This window comes from Xenopus laevis, chromosome 8L (assembly GCF_017654675.1).
Source record: "Xenopus laevis strain J_2021 chromosome 8L, Xenopus_laevis_v10.1, whole genome shotgun sequence".
NCBI classification, from domain to species: domain Eukaryota; kingdom Metazoa; phylum Chordata; class Amphibia; order Anura; family Pipidae; genus Xenopus; species Xenopus laevis.
In genome coordinates, this window is record NC_054385.1 from 134,875,322 (window position 1) to 134,903,210 (window position 27,889).

Sequence of the window (27,889 nt, forward strand, 5' to 3'; positions counted from 1 at the left end):
AGAAACAACCTTTTATCACCAGTATCAAGTTCCCATCATACCAGCACTTTGCATGTTATACAGGGAGACCCTTGGGTCAGACAGCCCAGTTCAATCCCATTGGTACCAATCTCCAGTAGGTACAGTCTGATCCAGTTACGGGTGTTATTGGTACTGCAGAACACAGGCTCCTAACCCTATAACCCTCCTGGTACCGAGACAGAAAACAAAACCTAGACCAGCACAACATTTGGCTTCCCAGAGGGTTTAAAGGGTCTCATTGGCTTGAGTGCAAAAGTTCCAGAATACGGGGCAGAGTCTGCAGGCAGGGCTACATGTTATTGGCATTGGACGAAGGGGTATAGTGGAGGCAACAAGGGTATATAGAGGGGGCTGTCGGGTCGGCAATATATCTGTAGGTTAGAGAGAAAGTAGAAATATTGCAGGAACAGCAACTTTGCTTTTTATAACTTGTGATGTACATACAATTAGTCTGACAATAATTGTGTAAATAAAGAGACGTTGCACAGCATGTGTGTGTGTGTGTGTGTGTGATGGTACAGAGTATCTCACTGTATGCCAAGAATGGCTTTCACTGGGGCACTCGGACATACCTGAATGGGGCTACCAAACTGTTGAGTTCTCATGCCCGTGCCCTCTACCCTAGCAACTGACATGTGCAACATTGAACAACTCTGGTTATTACTCAGCGAATAATTGTGGCTGCACAATGGAGGCGTCTGTGCTTGAAGGGTATGGGAGACAGTTGGGTGAGTATTGGGGTGAAGGTACAGGAAGAGAAGGGTATGGGACACAGTTGGGTGAGTATTGGGGGTGAAGGGTACAGGAGAAAGGGTATAGGGAGACAGTTGGGGTGAGTATTGGGGTGAGGTACAGGAAGAAGGGTTATGGGAGACAGATTGGGTGAGGTATTGGGGTGAAGGGTACAGGAAGGAAGGGTATGGGAGACAGTTTGGGTTGAGTATTGGGTGAAGGTACAGGAGAGAAGGGTATGGGAGACAGTTGGGGTAGTTAATTGGGGTGAAGGTACACGGAAGAGAAGGGTATGGAGACAGTTGGGTGAGTATTGGGGTGAGGTACAGGAAGAGAGGGTATGGGAGACAGTTGGGTGAGTATTGGGGTGAAAGGGTACAGGAAGAGAAGGGTATGGGAGACGTTGGGTGAGTATTGGGGTGAACGGTACAGGAAGAGAGGGTTATGGGAGACCAGTTCCGGTGAGTAATTGGGGTTGAAGGTACAGGAAGAGAAGGGTATGGGAGACAGTTGGGTGAGTATTGGGGTAAAGGTACAGGAAGAGAAGGGTATGGGAGACAGTTGGGTGAATATTGGGGTGAAGGTACAGGAAGAGAAGGGTATGGGAGACAGTTGGGTGAATATTGGGGTGAAGGTACAGGAAGAGAAGGGTATGGGAGACAGTTGGGTGAGTATTGGGGTGAAGGTACAGGAAGAGAAGGGTATGGGAGACAGTTGGGTGAGTATTGGGTGAAGGTACAGGAAGAGAAGGGTATGGGAGACAGTTGGGTGAGTATTGGGTGTGAAGGTACAGGAAGAGAAGGGTATGGGACACAGTTGGGTGAGTATTGGGGTGAAGGTACAGGAGAAAGGGTATGGGAGACAGTTGGGTGAGTATTGGGGTGAAGGTACAGGAAGAGAAGGGTATGGAGACAGTTGGGTGAGTATTGGGGGTGAAGGTACAGGAAGAGAAGGGTATGGGAACAGTTGGGAGACAGTGAGTATTGGGGTGAAGGTACAGGAAGAGAAGGGTATGGGAGACAGTTGGGTGAGTATTGGGGTAAAGGTACAGGAAGAGAAGGGTATGGGAGACAGTTAGGTGAGTATTGGGGTGAAGGTACAGGAAGAGAAGGGTATGGGAGACAGTTGGGTGAGTATTGGGGTGAAGGTACAGGAAGAGAAGGGTATGGGAAGGAACGTTAGAGACGGCGGGTGCATATCAGGGTGAATATACAGGAAGAGGAAGCAAAGGAGATGACACAGTTGGGCTCATTTATAAGCATTTGGCAAATTTGCACCTGGGCAGTAACCCATAGCAACCAATCAGTGATTAGCTTTTTTCAGCCAGCAGCAGGTTGAACACTGAAAGCAAGCATCTGATTGGTTGCCATGGGTTACTGCCCAGGTGCAAATTTGCCAAATGTTTATAAATGAGCCCCAGTGTTGGACAGTTACAGTTTCATGTAGGGGCAAAGAATGAAGAATGTGCCCCAGTGGGTTAGTGTTTGTGTTCTGACCCGGTTAGTAACATTGCACTTAGATTGTCCAGGCTGTGACCCAGCTGAGCACTACATGATCCCTTGCTGGGGGGGGGGGGGAGAATATTATGAAGGAGACAGTGAGCAGATGTTCCGGGGGCAGTGAGAGGGGGGATTATCCTTAATCTCAGGGGGTGTTTGGCAGGGTGACATGTTCACAGCTGCTCTTCCCTATAAAGCCATTATGTAAAGTCACATAGCCACAAACAAGACCCCTCCCCCATTTCTAAATACTCCGACACCCCTTCTATCAGGAGTTCCCCTCCAGGAAGGTTCAACAGCTGGGGGCACAGGTTGGATGTCCCTGATGATACACCGTACTTTATGCGCATTGTACTTGGGGCGACTTTGGCCCCTTTAAGGGGATGACCCTTTCTTGTGCCCCAGTCTCCGCCCCCATGCACATAGGATGCGAGAGTGTAAAGCTGATTGGCCAATAATCTGATTAATCTTTCCTCTAAAACCAATGTAATCAACTTCTCGTTTCCCTGATAAACCCAGCATGGCTCTGTGTGCGGATAAAGGGGGGGGTCTGATGTGGGGGGGCTCAATGCTCTCTTTCAATGTGCAGCAAATTATACCGTGCTGATCCGGCCCAGGGGCCACAGAGAACAGACATCTAACATCACAGATGGGGGCTCCCTATCAGAACAGAGGGATCTCCAACTCCAGGCAGTCCCGAGTCAGTAGGTGTTAGCACCCCAAGGGCCCCCAGGAAAGGCGAGGAGACAGAAGGAAGCTTTGGCCCATGTTTAATATGGAATGGGAAGCAGATAAAGGAAACCTGCATTGATAAAATACTGGGTACATACAGGGAAACCCCCACTAGTACAGGGGACCCCAGGTACAGGGTGTGAGTAGTGTTGTACTGCCAGGCTTACGGCACCCTCACCACCTGCATGATATTGGTGTAGCCAGACCCAGGCCTCCAGCCAGTCACAATAATCACAATGTCATCTTTGCTCAGGAACCCACGGACTTTTCCTGCAGGGGGAGGAGTCAGACATGAGTGGAAATGAAGGCTCAGGGCGAGTGAACGTTACACAAGGGTGCAAGGGTGGGGGGGACTATTTCACTGACTCTATACAATCCCAGTCATTCTCACAACGTCCAACTCACCAATGGAAATGGCAAACTGCACCCTACGATCCACATCATCAGCCCAAACTTCCAGCTGCGCCTCCTGGTACAGGACAGGGAAGACCCCGCGGTTGAGATGAGCCTGGCGCCCCACCTGGGCACTACGTGTCACTGCAATGATGGGAGCACGAGGGCGGTAACGAGAAAGGAGTTGCGCAGACCTTACAGAGAAGAAGCAACGTCAGAAGTACTGATGGGACATGATGGTGGGGGAGACTTGTGGGATGGAGCCACTTACCGGCCAGACGTGGTCAGGACAATGATGGCTCCAGCACAGCATTTAAACGAGGCCTCTACAGCCCCTATGGCAGTCACCTCTGTGGGATCCTGGGTCAGTGGGGTCACTCGTCTGAGTTCCTCAAACAGCTGGCGATTGTAGATCGCTGCCTCAGCCTCCCGGGCAATCTGCAAGGGCACAAACTATAACCCCATGGCAGTTCCCTAAATACCCCCATACTCATTCCTAGAGGAGTAACTCGCTACCTAGAGCAGGGCTCTATGAAAAACCTGACCCATCAAGGCAAAGCTTTTTGGTTATATCACATGCAACTCCCTACTCTAGCCCCCCACTCATACTGGTTTAATGAAGTAGGGCATTTAGGGTGCCTCTATGGGCAAAAACATGGAATACTTTATAGGCATGCGTGGAATTCCATGGCACAAGACTTTTGCGGTCATATTGAGACTGGTAGCAACAGACGAGGGCCACAGCAGGCCGGAGCCCATTCTTAAGGAACAAGCCTTAAGCAATACAGGGATTTCGAGTGCCCCATAACACCCACTAGTCCCTCTAACCAGAGAAGCCCCATTATACTGGTCCCTCTCACCGCATGCTGCATGTGTACAGACTCCACTGGGTACAGGCCCTTGGCAGTCTCTCCAGACAACATGATACAGTCAGCTCCATCCAGCACAGCATTGGCCACATCACTGCTCTCCGCACGGGTCGGACGAGGCTTCTTGATCATACTCTCCAACATCTACAGCAGTAATGGGACACAGGAGTCAAGCTGCTGAACTATGGAGTGGAGCAGGAATCAGTAGTGAGAGAATAGGTCACCAGAGGTGGGTACAGGGAGAAGTGCATGTTGGGGGGATGGGTAACAGAAGTAAAAATGGAGCATGTGTCACCTGCGTGGCACAGATCACTGGCTTCCCGGCTCTGTTGCAACGTCCAATCATCATTTTCTGTGCCAAGAAAACCTTCTCTGCTGGAATTTCAATGCCGAGATCACCCCGGGCCACCATTATCCCATCACTGGCCTCGAGAATCTCATCGAACCTGCACAGGGAGGTCACGTGAAGCTCAAGTAAGGAAAAAGCAAAGGCAGAGGAGTAGCAGGAAAGATCTACACATTGCCAAAGCAATAGTAAGCGAGAGGAGCACGACGTAGCAGAAAGAAACCTTGCAGGAGCTGGAGCAAGAGTGGTGTCTTGTCAGTAGGGCATGGAGCAGAGCATGGAGGCCATTACCTCTTGACTCCCTCATGATTTTCTATTTTGCTGATGATGCGAATATTCCGACCTTTTTCTCCCAGTTCCTTGCGAATGGCGTGTACATCTTGCGCCTTGCGAATGAAGGAAGCAAATACCATGTCTACTCCCTGCTCAATCCCAAACTTCAAGTCCAGGCAATCTCTCTCCGATAATGCAGGAAGGTCCACCGGAGCCCCAGGCAAATTCACCCCTTTCTTACTGCACAGGTTACCCCCATTCTCCACTTCAGCCATGCAGTAATCAGGGCCTGCTCGCGAAAGAAATTAAGATTTGTCATTTTTTAAAACTCCATGTGGTACCTGATCCCCCCCTCCACAGGGCTCTATTGCCAATGTTACCCAAATCCTACAGAGAACACAATTATGTTTACTTCTTCTCTGTCCTGCTGAACCACAGCTGTAACCTCCACAGTCAGTGTCTCCCACAGCTGGCCAAAGAGACTCAGATACTCAACCTCTCCAAATCCTACCCATATATTTCCAAAAACCCTTGCCAGACATTTACCATCTGTTTAAAATTGAAATCAAACATGGCCAACTCTTTTTTTCTACACTGAATAGTGATTTTCCCAACACTAAATATGGCCCACCATCTTCTTGGAATCCCATCCAGAACATAACTGTCCCTTCAGCTTTTCTAAACCCTACAACAGTATGCCCAACCCGAAATCTTCTCCAAACACCACCTAAATATGGCCCACAATCATCTTCTTGGAATCCCCTCTAAAACATGGTCAGCCCTTCAGCTTCTCCAAACCCTACAGCATTATGCCCAGTATGACATCTTTTTTTAAACACCACCTAAAAATGGCCCACCATCTCCTTGGAATCCCATGTAGAACATACCTGTCCCTTCAGCTTTTCCAAACCCATCTCCAATATTCCCAACCCAACATAATCTCGAAAACTACACTAAAGCACAATCTGTGATTTTCTCTAAACCCTGCTGAAATATGACCATCCCCTTTTTTTCCTGCAAACCCTAACTAACACTTCTATGGAGATTCACCAATCTTCTTCTAAGAATCCCATCCAAAACATGCCCTTTCCTTCAACTTCTCCAAACCCTAGAGCAAACACAACACCTTCACCAAAACCACTGAACCCTACATTTTCTCCAAACACTACCTAAGTGTGGACCGCTACCTTCCCATCCAGAACATGCTAGTTCCTTAAGCATTTCCAAACCCCGCTCCAATGGGCTGAACCCCACATAATCTCCAAATACTGCAGATACAAAAAAATTTTCTAAATCCTGGTGAAACATGTCTATCCCCTTTTTCTGCAAACCCTACCCCAATGCCCTTCCCTAGAGACTCACCAATCTCTCTAACCAACAGAGAAATCAGTCCATCGTCCACAAAAATCCTGCCTCCGACCTTCACAACTTTACAGATGTTCTTATAATCCACCCACAGGATCTTCTCGTCACACTTATCCTTGAAGGACTCGTCATTAGTCACTTTCATAATTGAGCCTTTCATCAGCTCCACCTCTGTGTTCTCCCCCTGAGAGAGAAAAAAATCTCAGAAGAAAAAAAAAGAAGCCTCAGAGAATTCTTGGACTGAAGAGCTTACACAGAAGTAATAAAAGGGTTCAGGGTTCTTTACATTCAGGTTTTGGGTGACCTATGCCAATACACAGTATTCTTTTTAGGTTAAGGTCCTTTAGTCTAGGCTTTAGTTAGCACATGAACTAATAGAACTTGTTTATTAGCCATGATTGTCCAATAACTGATTTTAGATGGCAGACCAAGATACCACCCATACAGTACTATACACCCTGCCATGCTTGCTGTGTATGGTCCATCTATTGACCAGGCACAATCATATATTGCAGAACTTTCACCATTTCTAAACCCTGCCAAAGTGTGATCTATCTTCTTCTTCGGCTATATCCAAACATGCCCAACCCTTTATCTTTTCCAAACCCAACCAAAATAGGTCTATCCATATTTGTCCAACACAAACAAGTCTTCCCCTTTCTGAACAATAACCAATGAAAAAAAAGAAACTCTTCTTTGGGTGTTTGAGTTCCTGTGCTAAGGTAAGAGCAACTAAGGAGTGCACAGTGTGGTGTCAGGGGCTACATGGTCCCACTGTGGTCCTCCAGCAGAACATCGCTGTGGGAAAGAGGGAAAACAGATTAACAGATGGAATCCGCAAGTGAATATACGCTGGAGTGGAACCATGAAGCAAGGAGTGGATTTCCACTACATGACTTGAGTGGTCACAACCTACTAAACAGCCTTTTGGCCCCCCACACTCACCGTCTTGATGACCCCAGTTCGGATTTCTGGCCCCTTGGTGTCCAGAGCGATAGCCACAGGCCGGTAGTGAATGGGATTTGAGGCAAAGCTCTCGGTGGCTTCCCGAATATTGTGAATAGACCCAGCGTGGTACTGAGAAAAGGAGAGAGGGGCCACGGTTGGAGTCGACACCGGAAGACCACTTACCTACAATTATTTAATGCCCCCAACCCTATGCTTGGCTTCCTGGCAAAGATGCCTTTGACTCTAACTAAACCCTTTTTCCACTACAGGTCCCTCAATAAGTCTCCAATATCTGATTACACCCACATATGTCCCCCGTTACCATAAATTCACCTCCCAGAGAGTAATAAACCTGATAATGCTAGTCACCCCCACACTCCAATTACAGCCCCCCAAGAGTCCCACTATTGCCCCTCCCAGCACTCACCTCATGGCTCCCGTGAGAGAAGTTCAGACGAGCGATGTTCATCCCAGCCTTTATCATCTCCTTCAGCATTTCCACAGAGCGCGAGGCTGGACCTGGAGTATATACACAGCTGTCTGTAGGGGGCGCATGTATGGGAACTGCCCCAGGCCTGGCTCATAGCAGCCCCCGTTGTATAAGGGATTAATTAGAAAAAGAAACCCCACCAAATAGCTACTATTATAACAGTACCAAGTTAAAGAAGACTTCGAAGCTGAGAAACCAATTGAGTGCTGAGTAGTTCCTACATACAATTCCCAATAATCTAATAAAGTGCTGTGTAATTTATAATAAAGTGCTGGTGCAACTGTATAAATACACATCATTAATTATTCTAAGTAGCTTGTAGTGATCAGTTGAATCAATTCAATTGTATAAACCTTAATTACTGTATTTGTTAAAGTTAATAATAGTCCATCAATTCATCCCGACATTAACTTGTTACATATATGAATTCATTAATTCTTTTTAAATTCAAGCGGAGATAAATCAACGGGTATTTCACAGCTTGCTTTCAATTGATTATCAAATAAAGTGCAGTGCAATAAATAATGTGATTAGACTTGGTAATTTGTTGACTAGTTAAAAAAGTAAAATAAGAAAATGACCAGAGTTAAGTGTGGGTTAGAATGTCATAAGGTCACAATCCATAGGATCATTCATAGACATTGGAAAAAAACGGATAGCTGGTGGAGTTGTCCCGTGATCTAACTGCCTGTTTGTTTCTAAAGTCTGGGACACCACAAAGTTTAGGCAGGACAGGGTAACGGGGCTGTGGCCTTGGTATTTATCTTGCCCCAGTAGTTAGGAGAGGCTAAGTGACCCTAAAAAGCCCAAACCCACGGCCCCTTAGAATGGAAGGAAGAATGGAGATTGGTAAAGAAAAGAAGGGTTTGACCCAGAGGCAATTCACTCCCCGTCCGTTGTGATCTAAACCCGTGATCCAAACCCGTGATCCAAACCCGTGATTTAAACCCGTGATCTAAACCCGTGATCCAAACCCGTGATCTAAACCCGTGATCCAAACCCGTGATCTAAACCCGTGATCTAAACCCGTGATCCAAACCCGTGATCCAAACCCGTGATCCAAACCCGTGATCTAAACCCATGATCCAAACCCGTGATCCAAACCCGTGATCCAAACCCGTGATCCAAACCCGTGATCCAAACCCGTGATCCAAACCCGTGATTTAAACCTGTGATCTAAACCTGTGATCTAAACCAGGCTGTTGCTCAAAAGTGAGTTATTAGCAAAGAAAGGAGTCGAGACTGAAAATCAATAAAAATTCAGAGAACGGCGATGCGCGTTTCGCTTAGAAGGTTTGACATTTATTGCGCTGCACTTTATTTGATAATGAATTGAAAGCAAATAGCAGTTGATTTATCTCAGCTTTAATATAAAATGAATTCATATATGTAACAAGTTAATGTCGGGATGAATTGATGGACTATTATTAACTTTAACAAATACAGTAATTAAGGTTTATACAATTGAATTGATTCAACTGATCACTACAAGCTACTTAGAATAATTAATGATGTGTATTTATACAGTTGCACCAGCACTTTATTATAAATTACACAGCACTTTATTAGATTATTGGGAATTGTATGTAGGAACTACTCAGCACTCAATTGGTTTCTCAGCTTCGAAGTCTTCTTTAACTTGGTCCTGTTATAATAGTAACTATTTGGTGGGGTTTCTTTTTCTAATTAATCCCTTATAACCAGTTACAGCATCTGACTTTGTCAGACCTCAAGCAACAGCTCAATAAAAAAGGTTATTTATAGATAGATAAGGGCATCCATTTTGTGTTTGTATGTAATGGGGGTGTCATTATAGTATGTGAGTGGGACAACAGTAGCACCAACATGGAAAGAGTGCAGTACTAAGGTAACATGGCAGCAGCTGAACTACAACAACCTCTCTTCCCTCATGTGCCCTGACAGATACAAACCCTGCCCCCCCCAAATATCGGTGTGACCCCCTTACCGATGGTACAGACAATGCTGGTGTTTCTGGCCGTTATGGGCTCCGAGTCAATGTCCAACAGACACATGTGATCCAGGAAGGTGTCGGCCATTGAGGCATTCAGCTGCTGCCGTTGGACGAAAGCCGGTCCCAGGTCCTGCATCAGCTGCGCCATGTTCTCTGATATACGTCTCTGTCTCACTGCGTATAGGGACCGTCCTGATTAGTCATTGCTTCCCCTACATTATATACAACTGGGCCCTGACCAAGCCTGTCCCTGATACTGAGCAGCCATTGCTTCCCCTACATTATATACAACTGGGCCCTGGCTGAGCCTGTCCCTGATACTGAGCAGCCATTGCTTCCCCTACATTATATAGAACTGGACCCTGACCAAGCCTGTCCCTGATATTGAGCAGCCATTGGTTCCCCTACATTAGATATAAAGCGGGCCCTGACTCACAACCCCAGTACCTTGCGGAGCCTCCATGGTGCAGAGATGTGTGTGACCTGTAAGTGACAGTTGCGAGACTGCTGGGTAGGCAGTTGTTGCCCTGGTTAAACAGTGACCAGCAGAGGGGAGGGCAGAGGCAACGCTCCACACACCCTCCGACAGGCTGAGAGGGCGAGGGGGAGAGAGAGGCTGAGAGACAGGGCGAGGGGGAGAGACAAACAGACAGACGGGAGAGACAGACAGACAGATGGAGAGAGGGTGAGACATATAGAGAGACAGACAGACAGAGGGAGAGAGAAAGACAGAGGAGTGAGAGACAGAGGGGGTGAGAGACAGACAGAGGGAGAGAGACAGACAGAGGAGTGAGAAACAAACAGATAGAGTGAGACAGAGGAGTAAGAAACAGAGGAGTGAGACAGAGTAGTGAGAGACAGACTGAGGAGTGAGAGACAGACAGAGGAGTGAGAGACAGACAGAGGAGTGAGAGACAGAAAAAGACAGAGGAGTGAGAAACAGACAAAGGAGTGAGAGACAGACAGAGGAGTGAGAGACAGACAGAGGAGTGAGAGACAGACAGAGGAGTGAGAGACAGACAGAGGAGTGTGAGACAGGCAGAGGAGTGAGAGACAGACAGAGGAGTGTGAGACAGACAGAGGAGTGTGAGACAGACAGAGGAGTGTGAGACAGACAGAGGAGTGTGAGACAGACAGAGGAGTGTGAGACAGACAGACAGATGGAGAGAGGGTGAGACAGATAGAGGGACAGACAGACAGAGGGAGAGAGAAAGACAGAGGATTGAGAGACAGAGGGGGTGAGAGACAGACAGAGGGAGAGAGACAGACAGAGGGGTGAGAAACAAACAGAGTGAGACAGAGGAGTGAGACAGAGTAGTGAGAGACAGACTGAGGAGTGTGAGACAGAGGAGTGAGAGAGAGAGGAGTGTGAGACAGAGGAGTGTGAGACAGAGGAGTGAGAGAGAGAGGAGTGTGAGACAGAGGAGTGAGACAGAGACAGACAGAGGAGTGAGAGACAGACAGAGGAGTGTGAGACAGACAGAGGAGTGAGAGACAGAGGAGTGAGAGACTGACAGAGGAGTGTGAGACAGGAGTGAGAGACAGAGACAGACAGAGGAGTGAGACAGACAGAGGAGTGTGAGACAGAGGAGTGAGAGACAGACAGAGGAGTGTGAGACAGACAGAGGAGTGAGAGACAGACAGAGGAGTGTGAGACAGAGGAGTGAGACAGAGAAGTGAGACAGAGGAGAGAGGAGTGAGAGACAGAGGAGTGAGACAGAGACAGACAGAGGAGTGAGAGACAGACAGAGGAGTGAGAGACAGAGGAGTGAGAGACAGACAGAGGAGTGAGAGACAGAGGAGTGTGAGACAGAGGAGTGAGAGACAGAGACAGACAGAGGAGTGAGACAGAGACAGACAGAGGAGTGTGAAACAGAGACAGACAGAGGAGTGTGAGACAGAGGAGTGAGACAGAGAAGTGAGACAGAGGAGAGAGGAGTGAGAGACAGAGGAGTGTGAGACAGACAAAGGAGTGAGAGACAGACAGAGGAGTGTGAGACAGACAGAGGAGTGTGAGACAGACAGAGGAGTGAGAGACAGAGGAGTGAGAGACAGACAGAGGAGTGTGAGACAGAGGAGTGAGACAGAGAAGTGAGACAGAGGAGAGAGGAGTGAGAGACAGACAGAGGAGTGAGAGACAGACAGAGGAGTGTGAGACAGGAGTGAGAGACAGACAGAGGAGTGAGACAGACAGAGGAGTGTGAGACAGAGGAGTGAGAGACAGACAGAGGAGTGTGAGACAGAGGAGTGAGAGACAGAGGAGTGAGAGACAGAGGAGTGAGACAGAGAAGTGAGACAGAGGAGAGAGGAGTGAGAGACAGAGGAGTGAGACAGAGACAGACAGAGGAGTGAGAGACAGACAGAGGAGTGAGAGACAGAGGAGTGAGAGACAGAGGAGTGAGAGACAGAGGAGTGAGAGACAGAGGAGTGAGAGACAGAGGAGTGAGAGACAGAGGAGTGAGAGACAGACAGAGGAGTGAGAGACAGAGGAGTGTGAGACAGACAGAGGAGTGTGAGACAGAGGAGTGAGACAGAGGAGAGAGGAGTGAGAGACAGAGGAGTGAGACAGAGACAGACAGAGGAGTGAGAGACAGAGGGGTGAGAGACAGACAGAGGAGTGAGAGACAGAGGAGTGTGAGACAGAGGAGTGAGAGACAGAGACAGACAGAGGAGTGAGACAGAGACAGACAGAGGAGTGAGAGACAGACAGAGGAGTGAGAGACAGAGGAGTGAGAGACAGACAGAGGAGTGAGAGACAGACAGAGGAGTGTGAGACAGGCAGAGGAGTGAGAGACAGACAGAGGAGTGTGAGACAGACAGAGGAGTGTGAGACAGACAGAGGAGTGTGAGACAGACAGAGGAGTGTGAGACAGACAGAGGAGTGTGAGACAGACAGAGGAGTGTGAGACAGACAGAGGAGTGTGAGACAGACAGAGGAGTGAGAGACAAACAGACAGATGGAGAGAGGGTGAGACAGATAGAGGGACAGACAGACAGAGGGAGAGAGAAAGACAGAGGATTGAGAGACAGAGGGGGTGAGAGACAGACAGAGGGAGAGAGACAGACAGAGGGGTGAGAAACAAACAGAGTGAGACAGAGGAGTGAGACAGAGTAGTGAGAGACAGACTGAGGAGTGAGAGACAGAGGAGTGAGAGACAGAGGAGTGAGAGACAGAGGAGTGAGAGACAGAGGAGTGAGAGACAGAGGAGTGAGAGACAGACAGAGGAGTGTGAGACAGAGGAGTGAGAGAGAGAGGAGTGTGAGACAGAGGAGTGTGAGACAGAGGAGTGAGAGAGAGAGGAGTGTGAGACAGAGGAGTGAGACAGAGACAGACAGAGGAGTGAGAGACAGACAGAGGAGTGTGAGACAGACAGAGGAGTGAGAGACAGAGGAGTGAGAGACTGACAGAGGAGTGTGAGACAGGAGTGAGAGACAGAGACAGACAGAGGAGTGAGACAGACAGAGGAGTGTGAGACAGAGGAGTGAGAGACAGACAGAGGAGTGTGAGACAGACAGAGGAGTGAGAGACAGACAGAGGAGTGTGAGACAGAGGAGTGAGACAGAGAAGTGAGACAGAGGAGAGAGGAGTGAGAGACAGAGGAGTGAGACAGAGACAGACAGAGGAGTGAGAGACAGACAGAGGAGTGAGAGACAGAGGAGTGAGAGACAGACAGAGGAGTGAGAGACAGAGGAGTGTGAGACAGAGGAGTGTGAGACAGAGGAGTGAGAGACAGAGACAGACAGAGGAGTGAGACAGAGACAGACAGAGGAGTGTGAGACAGAGACAGACAGAGGAGTGTGAGACAGAGGAGTGAGACAGAGAAGTGAGACAGAGGAGAGAGGAGTGAGAGACAGAGGAGTGTGAGACAGACAAAGGAGTGAGAGACAGACAGAGGAGTGTGAGACAGACAGAGGAGTGTGAGACAGACAGAGGAGTGAGAGACAGAGGAGTGAGAGACAGAGGAGTGAGAGACAGACAGAGGAGTGTGAGACAGAGGAGTGAGACAGAGAAGTGAGACAGAGGAGAGAGGAGTGAGAGACAGACAGAGGAGTGAGAGACAGACAGAGGAGTGTGAGACAGACAGAGGAGTGTGAGACAGGAGTGAGAGACAGACAGAGGAGTGAGACAGACAGAGGAGTGTGAGACAGACAGAGGAGTGTGAGACAGGAGTGAGAGACAGACAGAGGAGTGAGAGACAGACAGAGGAGTGTGAGACAGAGGAGTGAGAGACAGAGGAGTGAGAGACAGAGGAGTGAGACAGAGAAGTGAGACAGAGGAGAGAGGAGTGAGAGACAGAGGAGTGAGACAGAGACAGACAGAGGAGTGAGAAAGAGACAGACAGAGGAGTGAGACAGAGACAGACAGAGGAGTGAGACAGACAGAGGAGTGAGAGACAAGAGGAGAGAGAGTTATTGGACAGGTGAGAGGACAGAATAAACAGCAGTGAATGTGTGTGAGACAAATAATGAGGGAGGAGACTAATAAGTTACACTCAGGCTGAGGATAAACTGATGATGCTCAGGAAACACAATTGTACTGAGGATTGTGGGAAAAGCCACTCTATTCCCCACAGCGACTCCGGGTGCTGCTATTGGCTGGAGTAGGACCCGCCCATCTCTGGGCACACGGGGTGATTACTGTGCCCGGCATTGTCTCTGGAGCTGCACAAAATTTACATCCCCCCCAGACTCACTAATGGTCTCTCCCGCCCCTCACTAACACGGGAGGTGAAACAGGTAACCACGTGACTGACAGGACACTCATTTCTCCCCAGAATGCACTGCGAGGGGCCCGAAACTGGACAGACCCAGAGCGAACCCGTTACCTGAGTATCTCCGAGCCGCGCCCTCACAGCTCTACTCCCTTCCACTCCCTACTTCATTCCTAGCTCCGCCTTCATCACTCCAGGGACCACCTCCCGCCTTTCCCATAGCTCCGCCCAGTTCTCTTACAGTGCCCAATACACCGCTAAACCAGCCAATCAACACCTGCCAACCTCAGCCCCTCCACCAACCACGTGTCCCTCGTCTCACACGCCCACTGTCTGAACACCAATAACAGAGGAGAGGTAAAATAAGCTGCAGTGTGATTGGCTGGAGGCAGGGCGTGTGTATTTAATGATGCAGCAGCTCTTGGGGTGAGTGCAGCGAGGCCATATATATGTGGGGCAGGCCCAGTGACAGGAGACGCGTGTGTGTCAGTGAAAGTCACACAAGCAAATCTGCTGACATTTATTCCACATTCTCTGCCTGACACCAGCAGGGCTGTGATTGGCTCTCCTCCTACTTCTGCAGGTTCCCGCCCACCTCACGTGTGAAACAGAGAGCAGACCTATAGGAGCTCCAATAAAGGAGCCATTTTTAAAGAAAAGAAAAAATGTTTTGCACAAAGTGAAAGCAACAGCATATATTAGTCATTACTGGCTACAAGACTGCAGGCTTATTTAGTTATACTGTGCATCGCCTTTAATACATATACAGAGCCCACCAATAACATATTTGGGGTGGGGCAGTGACACTTTAAATAGGTCCTGATTTAGATGGGACCATAAAGGGCTTGTTTCCCCCCCACTTGTTTTTTTTATATTTTACTGTTTTTTCAAAACCCATGTTAATGTTCCTCCCTCTGGTGTGAGTGTGAGTGGGGCAGCTGAGTGATCCAAGAGCAGCTTCCAATTGGCTGATCCCTTAGTTGCTCCATTTCTCAGGAGGATCTATGGGGAATATAAGTGTAACTATTGTATCAAGTCTAACAGTTGCCTTTAAATGTCACTCAGGGATTCTGCTCAGCAGGGACAAACACATGGATCAACTCATGGATCAGTTACAGGGTCGCTGACCCCTCCTACACCTGCTTCACAAACAAGAAGGGGAAACACTTCAATACTAGAAAACCTTCACAAATTAAACATATAAAGTAATTTGGAAATGTCTTTATTTCTGGAGAACTTTCTGAAACCAACTGAACTGAAACAGTTTTGGAAGCTGAACATCCCCTTTAATTGTACTGCTGCTTACAATGGGGATCAGATAGGATCTGTGCAGCCACTGGGACAGAATGTTCTGTTATACAGATAGCTAGAATCTCAGCTGCCATAAAGCAGGACAGGACTGTTGCTTACAATGGGGATCAGATAGGATCTGTGCAGCCACTGGGACAGAGTGATCTGTGCAGCCACTGGGACAGAATGTTCTGTTATACAGATAGCTAGAATCTCAGCTGCCATAAAGCAGGACAGGACTGCTGCTTACAATGGGGATCAGATAGGATCTGTGCAGCCACTGGGACAGAATGTTCTGTTATACAGATAGCTAGAATCTCAGCTGCCATAAAGCAGGACAGGACTGCTGCTTACAATGGGGATCAGATAGGATCTGTGCAGCTACTGGGACAGAATGTTCTGTTATACAGATAGCTAGAATCTCAGCTGCCATAAAGCAGGACAGGACTGCTGCTTACAATGGGGATCAGATAGGATCTGTGCAGCCACTGGGACAGAATGTTCTGTTATACAGATAGCTAGAATCTCAGCTGCCATAAAGCAGGACAGGACTGCTGCTTACAATGGGGATCAGATAGGATCTGTGCAGCCACTGGGACAGAATGTTCTGTTATACAGATAGCTAGAATCTCAGCTGCCATAAAGCAGGACAGGACTGCTGCTTACAATGGGGATCAGATAGGATCTGTGCAGCCACTGGGACAGAATGTTCTGTTATACAGATAGCTAGAATCTCAGCTGCCATAAAGCAGGACAGGACTGCTGCTTACAATGGGTATCAGATAGGATCTGTGCAGCCACTGGGACAGAATGTTCTGTTATACAGATAGCTAGAATCTCAGCTGCCATAAAGCAGGACAGGACTGCTGCTTACAATGGGGATCACATAGGATCTGTGCAGCCACTGGGACAGAATGTTCTGTTATACAGATAGCTAGAATCTCAGCTGCCATAAAGCAGGACAGGACTGCTGCTTACAATGGGGATCAGATAGGATCTGTGCAGCCACTGGGACAGAATGTTCTGTTATACAGATAGCTAGAATCTCAGCTGCCATAAAGCAGGACAGGACTGCTGCTTACAATGGGTATCAGATAGGATCTGTGCAGCCACTGGGACAGAATGTTCTGTTATACAGATAGCTAGAATCTCAGCTGCCATAAAGCAGGACAGGACTGCTGCTTACAATGGGGATCACATAGGATCTGTGCAGCCACTGGGACAGAATGTTCTGTTATACAGATAGCTAGAATCTCAGCTGCCATAAAGCAGGACAGGACTGCTGCTTACAATGGGGATCAGATAGGATCTGTGCAGCCACTGGGACAGAATGTTCTGTTATACAGATAGCTAGAATCTCAGCTGCCATAAAGCAGGACAGGACTGCTGCTTACAATGGGGATCAGATAGGATCTCAGCTGCCATAAAGCAGGACAGGACTGCTGCTTAGAACCCACTTGAATGAGACATAAGACACAGGGATCAGACACAAAATGAAGGCTATTTAGAGGAGTTAACCCTTTAGTGCCTGACAGACAGGTATGAGACAGAAACATGACATGATGCCCACATGGGGGCGGTTGGTGTGAAATTTATTCCTGTGGGAGGAGCAATGGCAGGGCTCCAGTCAGAATATAAATAATATAAAACAGTTCCCCTCGTGGTGCCCGTGGTCCAATCACTGTGTCCCTTTCACACTGGGCAAATGCTCTGGGGGCGAGTACATGGGCAGCAGGTATCCCAGCATGCCTCACTTCTGCCTCTTGTAGATCTTGTGTGCCAGGGAGAGGAAGATCTCGCGGGACAGGTTGAGTGCATGCTGGGAAATGAGCAGCTGCAGGCGCTGGTAACTCTCCTCCTCGTATCGTCGGTATATAGCCGCCATGTCCAGCTCGTCGTACAACTGCTTCACCCGCTGCACCTTGTCCGGCTCATCCCGCCCGTAGTTCTCCTGTAATGAGACTTGTGTTACAGCACAGACGGGACCCACCTTTACCTGCCCACCTCTTGCCAAGGCACAGAGTAAGTAGTGCAGGATTGGGAAGATGAAAATGACCCTCCAGCAGAGGATGATGGGAGCTGCAGTACTACCCCTTAAAATGGCTCCGCCCCCAAGACTATGGAGCTGTGAGTGCTTTACCTCTAGGACCTGGCGCTGCTCAGGGCTGACTCTCTTCAGTGCCTCCACCACTAGCCAGCCACACTTATTGTCCTGAATGTCGGTGCCAATCTTGCCCGTCACACTGGGGTCTCCATAACAGTCCAGATAATCATCCTGTAGGGGGCGACACTTAGTACCGACCAACTCCTGCTGTACCACCCTCAAGTTACCCCTTCCCACCCAAGGAACCTCTCACTCACCTGAATCTGGAAGAACTCACCCATCTCCAGCAGGATGGTCTTAGCATTCTTATGCTCCGCCTCCCCGGCTATTCCAGCCTATCAGATAGAAAAGACTTAGCTCCACCCATAGACATTACCTGGCAGTCCCACTGGGTATCAGTGTCCAATTCCCAGGGGCCCTGGCCAACATTAGCTGCACCCCATTCCCCAGGGGTCCCAGCAAACAGGAGCAGCACCCCATTCCCCAGGGGTCCCAATTCCCAGCATTCCCGTGGGGTACTCACCATGTACATGGCTGCAGCGACTGGGAGGTAGAAGGAATAAAAAGCCGTCTTGTATTTGACAATTGCTTTATACCTGTGGGGGCAGAGCAGGGGTCACAGAGCAAACATTACAGGGGGGAGAGCAGATAGTCCCCAGAATAATAATGACTCTCCTGATCCCGCTGTACCTCTCAGTATCACTAGGGGCGCCAGGACTCACCTCTTCTCTGTGTATCTGTTTAAATCCACCTTCCCAGGCTGCGCAGTGATGAGATCCAGGGCCTGGCCCAGCTCCGTCTGATAGGAGGTCTGCAAGGGGAGGAGCCAGTGAGCAATGAATCAGGACAAGATGGCTTTCAGCCGCCATATTGGGGAATTTCCCTGCATATATTGTACCTACAGCTGAATGGACTCACCTCCAGGAAGAGCTCCAGCAGGCTCAGGTAGTAGGGCTTCCCCCAGCAGTACTTGCGCAGGATTCGGTATATGCCCGCCTCCAACAGGAACGAGTCATTCACAGCATCCAATCCGATCCCCTCCTGTAGGAAAGGTGCAGAAATCTAACTGCTGATTGGTTACACGAGAATAAAGAGATATGGGCTGACCGTGCAGGGAGTACTGATCACATGTGTGACTATTTCCTGTTGCTCCCTGCTTCCTTCCTGTCAAACAGCAGCAGTCCAGTCACGCTTTATGGCAGAACACATCTGCTAATATTGAAGTGAGGGTAACTCTAGAGCCTGCACTAGCTGTTCCGGCTGTGAGACAGACAGACATTGTGTTCTGAGCAGCTAAATATAGCCCATACACCACCCCCACATCTGTGCCAGCCAGTTATATCATTGGCCGAGTGCTGTACTCACCTTTCTGTACCAACATGGCTGCCCCCGGCGTGTCACAGAGTTATCCATGATGTCATCAGCCACCAGGAAGAAGGCTTGAAGCTAAGGGACATACACAAGTTACATGGAGGGAGCACTCAGCACAGAGGCCAGTAGAGAAAGGGCACATCCCCCCCACGTGCCAGTCCCAGTCAGACTTACCAGCTCCACACACCAGCCCACTGCCAGCGCTCTCTGTAGATTCCCGTCCTTCTGCAGCTCTGGCCCCACCAACTCCTTGTATGAAGCCAACACCGTCACCCCCCGATTGCACTTGCCCCCCGGGGTGTTGTACTCCAGCACCTGCCAGTTACAAGAGGACAATGAGCTCCAGCACAGGGGGGCAATAGGGCACATCCAGCCCCTCCCCTTACCTCCTTTAGCCGGGTGATGGCGTCTCCCACCTCAGGGTGTCCCAAGTCCTCCGACGTCAAATCCTGAACAATCTGCTCAAAGTAAGAGGAGAATTCCTGCCGCTCGCTGCCCATGTGGGAGTTCATTTTGTGGCACACCTGTTGTGATTATACTCTTTATCAGCAATAGTCTCCTCCCCCAAACCCACTCACTGCCACTCACTCACAAGTCCCACCCCACAGCTCCCAACCACTCCCCTTACTGACACTCCTCCCACACCTACCTCGAAGCCCCCCTTATCCTCCCTGTCCCGCCCCCTCATACTGTGACACACACCTGCCCCGCCCCGTATCCTCCCTGCCCCTCCCCTCATACTGTGACACACACCTGCCCCTCCCCTTATGCTCCTTGTCCCGCCCCTGCACTTCATCCCCCGCCCCATGTTCCCCACAGACCAGCGAGTTCAGCGCTGCCGCCCGGGGCCCGGAGGTGGAGTCTGTGGAGACGACACACTCTGACGCCCTGGTGGGGGCGGAACCTGCAGCCCGCGGCCCTCAATAAGCGGAGCCACATCCTTCCCTCAAACATTAACCGCGAACTGCGGCATCTGAAACCCGCCCGGAAGTATCGCAGTACTGGCAACTCAGTCACGTGATCACAACATCCGCCTCCCTTCCCTCCTCCTCCTCCTCACACTTCCGCCCCAACACTGATTCCTCCTGTCCCCCCAGTCTCTCCCCCCAACACTAATTCTTCCTATCTCACAGTCTCTCCCTCTGTCTCAGTCTCTCCCTCAGTCTCTCTCTCAGTCTGTCTCTCAGTCTGTCTCTCTCTCAGTCTCTCCCTCAGTCACTCCCTCGGTCTCTCCCTCGGTCTCTCTCTCAGTCTCTCCCTCAGTCACTCCCTCGGTCTCTCCCTCGGTCTCTCTCTGTCTCTCTCTGTCTCTCTCTGTCTCTTTCAGTCTCTCTCTTGGTCTCTCTCTCTGTCTCTCTGTCTGTGTCTCTCCCTCAGTCTCTCTCTCCATCAGTCTCTCCCTCTGTCTCAGTCTCTCCCTCAGTTTCTCTCAGCGTCTATCAGTCTCGCTCTCTCTCTTGGTCTCTCAGTCTCTCTGTCTCTCTCTTTCTCTGTGTCTCAGTCTCTCTCTCTGTGTGTCTCTCATTCTCTCTCTCTCGCTCTCTCTGTCTCTCTCCCTCAGTCTCTCTGTCTCAGTCTCTCTCCCGGTCTCAGTCTCTCTCAGTCTCTCTCTGTCGCAGTCTCTCTCTGTCTCAGTCTCTCACTCTCTCTCTCAGTCTCTCTCTGTCTCAGTCTCTCTCAGTCTCTCTCTGTCTCAGTCTCTCTCTGTCTCAGTCTCTCTCTGTCTCAGTCTCTCTCAGTCTCTCTCTGTCTCAGTCTCTCTCTGTCTCAGTCTCTCTCAGTCTCTCTCTGTCTCAGTCTCTCTCTGTCTCTCTCAGTCTCTCTCTGTCTCAGTCTCTCTCAGTCTCTCTCTGTCTCAGTCTCTCTGTCTCTCTCTGTCTCAGTCTCTCTCTGTCTCTCACTCTCTCTCTGTCTCTCACTCTCTCTCTCTCAGTCTCTCTCTGTCTCAGTCTCTCTCTCTGTCTCAGTCTCTCTCTCTGTCTCAGTCTCTCTCTCTGTCTCAGTCTCTCTCTGTCGCAGTCTCTCTCTGTCTCAGTCTCTCACTCTCTCTCTGTCTCTCTCTCAGTCTCTCTCAGTCTCAGTCTCTCTCTCTCTCAGTCTCTCTCTCTCTCAGTCTCTCTGTCTCAGTCTCTCCCTCAGTTTCTCTCTCTGTCTCGCTCTCTCTTGGTCTCTCAGTCTCTCTCTGTCTATCTGTCTCTCTGTCTCAGTCTCTCTCTGTCTCAGTCTCTCTCTGTCTCAGTCTCTCTCTGTCTCAGTCTCTCTCTGTCTCTCTCTGTCTCAGTCTCTCTCTGTCTCTCTCTGTCTCAGTCTCTCACTCTCTCTGTCTCAGTCTCTCACTCTCTCTCTCTCTCTCAGTCTCTCTCTGTCTCAGTCTCTCTCTGTCAGTCTCTCAGTCTCTCTCTGTCTCAGTCTCTCTCTGTCAGTCTCTCTGTCTCTCTCTCAGTCTCTGTCTCAGTCTCTCTCTGTCTTAGTCTCTCTCTCTCTGTCTCTCTCAGTCTCTGTCTCAGTCTCTCTCTGTCTTAGTCTCTCTCTCTCTGTCTCTCTCAGTCTCTGTCTCAGTCTCTCTCTGTCTTAGTCTCTCTCTCTCTGTCTCTCTCAGTCTCTCTCTGTCTCAGTCTCTCTGTCTCAGTCTCTCTCTGTCTCGCTCTCTCTTGGTCTCTCTCTGTCTATCTGTCTCTCTGTCTTATGGCCATACACGGGCCGATAAAAGCTGCCGACAGACCGTGTCGGCAGCTTATTGGCCCGTGTATGGGGGCCCCCGACGGGCTTCCCCGATCGAGATCTGGCCGAAAGTCGGCCAGATCTCGATCGGATGGGATTAAAAATCCCGTCGGATCGCGGCCGCATCTGTTCGTTGATGCGGTCCCGCGATCCGACCGCCCGTTTGGCGAACGCTAGGATCCGATCGTTGGGCCCTAGGGCCCACGATCGGATCAGCCCGATATTGCCCACCTCAAGGTGGGCATATCGGAGGGAGATCCGCTCGTTTGGCGACATCGCCAAACGAGCGGATCTATCCGTGTATGGCCACCTTAGTCTCTCTCCCGGTCTCAGTCTCTCTCTGTCTCAGTCTCTCTCTCTCAGTCTCTCTCTGTCTCAGTCTCTCTCTCTCAGTCTCTGTCTCTCTCAGTCTCTCTCTCTGTCTCAATCTCTCTCTGTCTCTCTCAGTCTCTCCCTCAGTTTCTCTCTCAGTCTCTCTGTCTGTCTCTCTCTCTGTCTCTCTGTCTGTCTCTCTGTCTCAGTCTGTGTCGGTACCTGGAGCTGATAGAGTCAGTGCCGCGGGTATCGGTGCAGTTGTGATTAAGCTGCCGGGTTGAGAACTTTAAAACCTGTCTGTGTCGCGGTGCTTTGTGGGAAATGTAGTTTCTCAGCAGATTATTGCTGTACAAGGAGAGAGCCCGGGCACTGCTATCCCGAGAGCCTTTACTCCACGAGATGTGACAGAGCCTGGGCCGTGGGACGTTCTGCGACCTGATTGGGCAGCACCATCGTATGAGGATGGGCTCTGGCTCTTAGAGCCAATGAAATGATAGCATGCCATCCTGACTGCCCCGCCCACTTTTAGGTCACCCTTTGTGCGCTAAAGCAGAGCAGGAGCTGGTAGTGACCATACACTGTCACCTGCCTCACTAGACTGTCAGCTCTGCGGCTTAGCATCTCCCATGTACCCCCATATTATACTGAACCCCCACAATATGTTATACTCTCTCTGCACCCCCATATTACATGGACCCCCATATGTTCTCTCTGCGCCCCCATATTGTACTGAACCCCCATAATGTTTTACTCTCTCTCTGTACCCCCATATTACATGGGCCCCCATATGTTCTCTTTGCACCCCCATATTATACTGAACCCCCATAATATGTTATACTCTCTCTGTACCCCCATATTACATGGACCCCCATATGTTCTCTTTGCTCCCCCATATTATACTGAACCCCCATAATATGTTATACTCTCTCTGCACCCCCATATTACATGGACCCCCATATGTTCTCTCTGCGCCCCCATATTATACTGAACCCCCATAATGTTTTACTCTCTCTCTGTACCCCCATATTACATGGGCCCCCATATGTTCTCTTTGCACCCCCATATTATACTGAACCCCCATAATATGTTATACTCTCTCTCTGTACCCCCATATTATACTGAACCCCCATAATATGTTGTTCTCTCTCTCTCTCTCTCTGTACCCCCAAATTATTCTGAACCCCCATAATATGTTGTACTCAATCTGTACCCCATATTCAACTGAACCCCCATAATATGTTGTACTCTCTCTCTCTGTACCCCCATATAATTCTGAACCCCCATAATATGTTATACTCTCTCTCTCTCTCTGTACCCCCTTATTATACTGAACCCCCATATGTTCTCTCTCTCTCTGTACCCCATATTAAACTGAACCCCCATATGTTCTCTCTGCACCCCCATATACTGCACCCCAATAATATGTTGTACCCTCTCTCTGTACCCCCATATTATACTGAACCCCCATAATATGTTGTACTCACTCTGTACCCCCATGTTATAGTGTATCCTGTGTGTACCCTCAGATTATTACCCTCCTCAAGGTTTCCCCCACTACTTATTTAACCCCACTTGTGCTGCAAGGGAATCCTATAACCTGACTGTCCTTACAGTAAAGAACCCCTTCCTATGCTGATGGTGAGATCTCCTTTCCTCCCCACCAATGAATCACTCATTCCCCTCTCTTGGTAGGGAATCCCATAACCTGACTGTCCTTACAGTAAAGAACCCCTTCCTATGCTGATGGTGAGATCTCCTTTCCTCCCCACCAATGAATCACTCATTCCCCCTCTCTTGGTAGGGAATCCCATAACCTGACTGTCCTTACAGTAAAGAACCCCTTCCTATGCTGATGGTGAGATCTCCTTTCCTCCCCACCAATGAATCACTCATTCCCCCTCTCTTGGTAGGGAATCCCATAACCTGACTGCCCTTACAGTAAAGAACCCCTTCCTATGCTGATGGTGAGATCTCCTTTCCTCCCCACCAATGAATCACTCATTCCCCCTCTCTTGGTAGGGAATCCCATAACCTGACTGTCCTTACAGTAAAGAACCCCTTCCTATGCTGATGGTGAGATCTCCTTTCCTCCCCACCAATGAATCACTCATTCCCCCTCTCTTGGTAGGGAATCCCATAACCTGACTGCCCTTACAGTAAAGAACCCCTTCCTATGCTGATGGTGAGATCTCCTTTCCTCCCCACCAATGAATCACTCATTCCCCTCTCTTGGTAGGGAATCCCATAACCTGACTGTCCTTACAGTAAAGAACCCCTTCCTATGCCGATGGTGATGTATCATAAAGTGAATAAAAGTCAATGTGGGAGACAAAGTGTGAGCTCTGGGGGTGCAGATACAATCAGAATTGGAGAAAGCAGGAAAGGACCTGTTTGGAGCTGGTGCTGGACAATGAGGTTCTAGTTAGTAAATCAGGGGCAGATTATTGCAGTAGATGAAGAGAAGGAGGGAGCGGAGACAATAGGAGGAGGGAATAGAAGAATCCTGAATGTGCCAAGATGGGGGTGTAGAACTACAAGTCAATGTTCCAGGTTCCCAAGTGCAATTGGTCTGTGTGTGCTGCAGTGCTTGCTGGTTTCTCCCCATACAAGTTAGGTTGACTCGCTATTAGGAGTTTGGGGGGACAGACAGTTAGTGACAGCTCAGGGACTTTATTTGGAGCCATTTAGTGGAGCAGGAACATCAAATAGATTGTGGAATCAATCAAGCCATAGACTTTAGATGATAGGTGGGAAGAGGAAGAAGCCTGGAGCTACTTGTAGCCACCATGTCCAACCATTCTGATTCTAGAGGAACATGGAACAAGGAGATGTAGGCCAGGAGCCCATTGTGTTGCCTATAGTTGGCTTTGACTTTTTCCCATGTGGACAGAATCAAGTTGTACGTGAAGGACATCTGAGGGACATCCCAACACCAGGAATGGAATTATTCACCCACATATGTTGGAATGACTAGGGGGTTGGGTCATTTTATTACATAGTTGTCTCCTTTGTATTTCATGTGTCAGGACAGTTCTCCAAACAGCAGAATGAGAACCTTACTATATGTTCTTGGGGAAGTGCCAGTGGCCAATGGCAGCACTTGATTTTGGGAATATTGCCCTAAAATAAAGCATCTCAGATATTTTTGGTGAACATTGTCAAATGGAGCCCACATCTGCCAACACGTAGGCGCATGAGCAGATCAGAGGTGGTTTTATTGTCTCTTCTTTTCCTGGGGTCTTCCATCCATTGGGGTTAGGGTTAGTCCACCCATTATCTATTCATGTTTACAAAAGGTCATTTAACGGGAAAGTATGGTTGTTTCCTTGAAGAACATCCTGGGATCTTACCCTCCAAATTTTACATTTTTGGAGTATCCTTCAAAATGTGTTTCCATACCTATGACCAGACCAGAGACCAGAACTTTTCTGAAGGCGACTGGGACCTCTTTAGTGGGTTAGTGATCATGCCGAGTAGAGATGTGGGTAATACACTGATAGAATGGAGCACTTATAAGAAGAGTGAAAGCCTTGAGGGCAAGGTGCAGAGAGCTAAGAACAGAGAAACTCTATCTACAAGAAGGTTGTCACATCCTAGACCTAGAGGCAGAAATGGCGGCTTATTTCCCAGGATTCCTCTGTGGCACCATGTCATTACTAACGCCCACTCTGTGTAACAGAGCCACGTAGCCTCCAGTCTTTAATAGCCAGAGTCACAGTACTGGGGTAATAGCCAGACAAATACCCTCTATTTACTATACTGTGTGTGGAGTATTATATGGGCCAGTTCTACTATATTATACCTGGTAGTGGCAATTCTGAGCTATTATACATGGAATTGTATTTATCTGCTGTGGGTTCTGGGGTATTATACATGGAATTGGTCCTGTATTTATCTGCTGTGTGTTCTGGGGTATTATACATGGAATTGGTCCTGTATTTATCTGCTGTGTGTTCTGGGGTATTATACATGGAATTGGTCCTGTATTTATCTGCTGTGGGTTCTGGGGTATTATACATGGAATTGGCACTGTGTTTATCTGCTGTGGGTTTCTGGGTATTATACATGGAATTGGCCCCTGTATTTATCTGCTGTGTGTTCTGGGTATTATACATGGAATTGTATTTATCTGCTGTGGGTTCTGGGGTATTATACATGAATTGGGTCCTGTATTTATCTGCTGTGTGTTCTGGGGTATTATACATGGAATTGGTCCCTGTATTTATCTGCTGTGGGTTCTGGGGTATTATACATGGAATTGGCAACTGTGTTTATCTGCTGTGGGGTTCTGGGGGTATTATAAGCATGGAATTGGCCCTGTATTTATCTGCTGTGTGTTCTGGGGTATTATACATGGAATTGTCACTGTATTTATCTGCTGTGGATTCTGGGGTATTATACATGGAATTGGTCCTGTATTTATCTGCTGTGTGTTCTGGGGTATTATACATGGAATTGGCCTGTATTTATCCTGCTGTGTGTTCTGGGGTATTATACATGGGAATTGGCACTGTATTTATCTGCTGTGTGTTCTGGGTATTATACATGGAATTGGCCCTGTATTTATCTGCTGTGTGTTTCTGGGTATTATACATGGAATTGGCCCTGTATTTATCCTGCTGTGTGTTCTGGGGTATTATACATGGAATTGGCACTTGTATTTATCTGCTGTGTGTTCTGGGGTATTATACATGGAATTGGCCCTGTATTTATCTGCTGTGTGTTCTGGGGTATTATACATGGAATTGGCCCTGTATTTATCTGCTGTGTGTTCTGGGGTATTATACATGGAATTGGCCCTGTTATTTATCTGCTGTGGGTTCTGGGTATTATACATGGTAATTGGCCCCTGTATTTTATCTGCTGTGTGTTCTGGGGTAATTATACATGGAATTTGGCCCTGTTATTTATCTTGCTGTGTGTTCTGGTATTATTATCATGGAATTGCGCCCTGTATTTATCTGCTGTGTGTTTCTGAGGGGTAATATAACATGGAATTGCGCCCTGAGTATTTATCTGCTGTGGGTTTCTGGTGATTATACATGGAATGGCCCCCTGTATTTATCTGCTATGGGTTCTTGGTAGAGTATTATTACATGGGAATTGGCCCTGTTTTTATTCTGCTGTTGTGTTCTGGTGGTATTATTACATGGAATTGGAAACACTGTATTTATCCTGCTGTGCTGTTCTGGGGTACTTATACTATGGAATTTGCACGGGTGTATTTCATCTGCTGTGTGTTCTGTTATGGTATTATACATGGTAATTTGCTCTAAGTATTTATCTGCATAGTGTGTTCTGGGATATTACTATATGCGAATTTGGCACTGTATTTATCTGCTGTGTGCTTCTGGGGTTCATTATACATTGGACATTGGCCTTAATTATCCTGCTGTGTTTTCTGGTCTTCCACGGCGTATTATACATGGAATTGCCCTAGTATTTATCTGGGCTGTGTGGTTCTGGGGTTTATACACTCGGAATTGGCCCTGTAATTTAGTCCTAGCTGTGGGTTCTGGGCCTATTTATTACTCCGGCAATTGGCACTGCATTTATTGTATCTGCTGTTGGTTCTGGATGGTATTTCATAACATTGGTAAATTGCCGGACAAAACCTGTAATTATCCTTTCGCCCTGTCGTGTCTGCGATTATTACATGGAATTGGCCCAAAGAAATATTTATCTGCTGTGTGTTCTTGGGGATATAATATACATGGAATTTGTGCCCGTGTGATG

At 48.5% G+C, this 27,889-nt stretch overlaps 2 protein-coding genes across 5 annotated transcripts; both read right to left on the bottom strand.

Moving 5' to 3' along the window:
* Positions 1-3,005: 3,005 nt before the first annotated feature.
* pklr.L (pyruvate kinase L/R L homeolog) lies at positions 3,006-14,590 on the bottom strand. Of its 3 annotated transcripts, none has more exons than XM_018228762.2 (11): positions 14,467-14,590; positions 9,635-9,814; positions 7,606-7,697; positions 7,176-7,307; positions 6,228-6,414; positions 4,884-5,154; positions 4,542-4,692; positions 4,238-4,390; positions 3,649-3,815; positions 3,390-3,571; positions 3,006-3,254 (listed from the first exon to the last, which is right to left on the bottom strand). In XM_018228762.2, exons 2-11 carry the CDS (start codon positions 9,786-9,788, stop codon positions 3,148-3,150), a joined length of 1,596 nt encoding a protein of 531 aa, XP_018084251.1. In that variant the 5' UTR covers positions 9,789-9,814; positions 14,467-14,590; the 3' UTR covers positions 3,006-3,147.
* A 2,553-nt stretch (positions 14,591-17,143) lies between these two features.
* On the bottom strand, positions 17,144-22,550 carry fdps.L (farnesyl diphosphate synthase L homeolog). 2 transcript variants are annotated; one of them, XM_018229263.2, is made up of 10 exons: positions 22,373-22,550; positions 19,504-19,641; positions 19,292-19,432; positions 19,112-19,192; positions 18,665-18,787; positions 18,469-18,557; positions 18,270-18,342; positions 18,004-18,081; positions 17,783-17,917; positions 17,144-17,593 (listed from the first exon to the last, which is right to left on the bottom strand). In XM_018229263.2, exons 2-10 carry the CDS (start codon positions 19,627-19,629, stop codon positions 17,393-17,395), a joined length of 1,047 nt encoding a protein of 348 aa, XP_018084752.1. In that variant the 5' UTR covers positions 19,630-19,641; positions 22,373-22,550; the 3' UTR covers positions 17,144-17,392.
* Between the last annotated feature and the right edge of the window lie 5,339 nt (positions 22,551-27,889).

Coding starts and splice junctions, on each gene's coding strand:
- pklr.L (XM_018228761.2), bottom strand. Junction 5,155..6,227: donor TCTGTTGGTTAGAGAGATTG/GTGAGTCTCTAG, acceptor TTTCGCGAGCAG/GCCCTGATTACTGCATGGCT. Junction 3,816..4,237: donor CTGTACACATGCAGCATGCG/GTGAGAGGGACC, acceptor GTGCCCTTGCAG/ATTGCCCGGGAGGCTGAGGC.
- fdps.L (XM_018229263.2), bottom strand. CDS start 19,629: ATGAACTCCCACATGGGCAGCGAGCGGCAGGAATTCTCCTCTTACTTT. Junction 19,193..19,291: donor TGGGCTGGTGTGTGGAGCTG/GTAAGTCTGACT, acceptor TATGTCCCTTAG/CTTCAAGCCTTCTTCCTGGT. Junction 18,788..19,111: donor AGCCATGTTGGTACAGAAAG/GTGAGTACAGCA, acceptor CCTTTCCTACAG/GAGGGGATCGGATTGGATGC.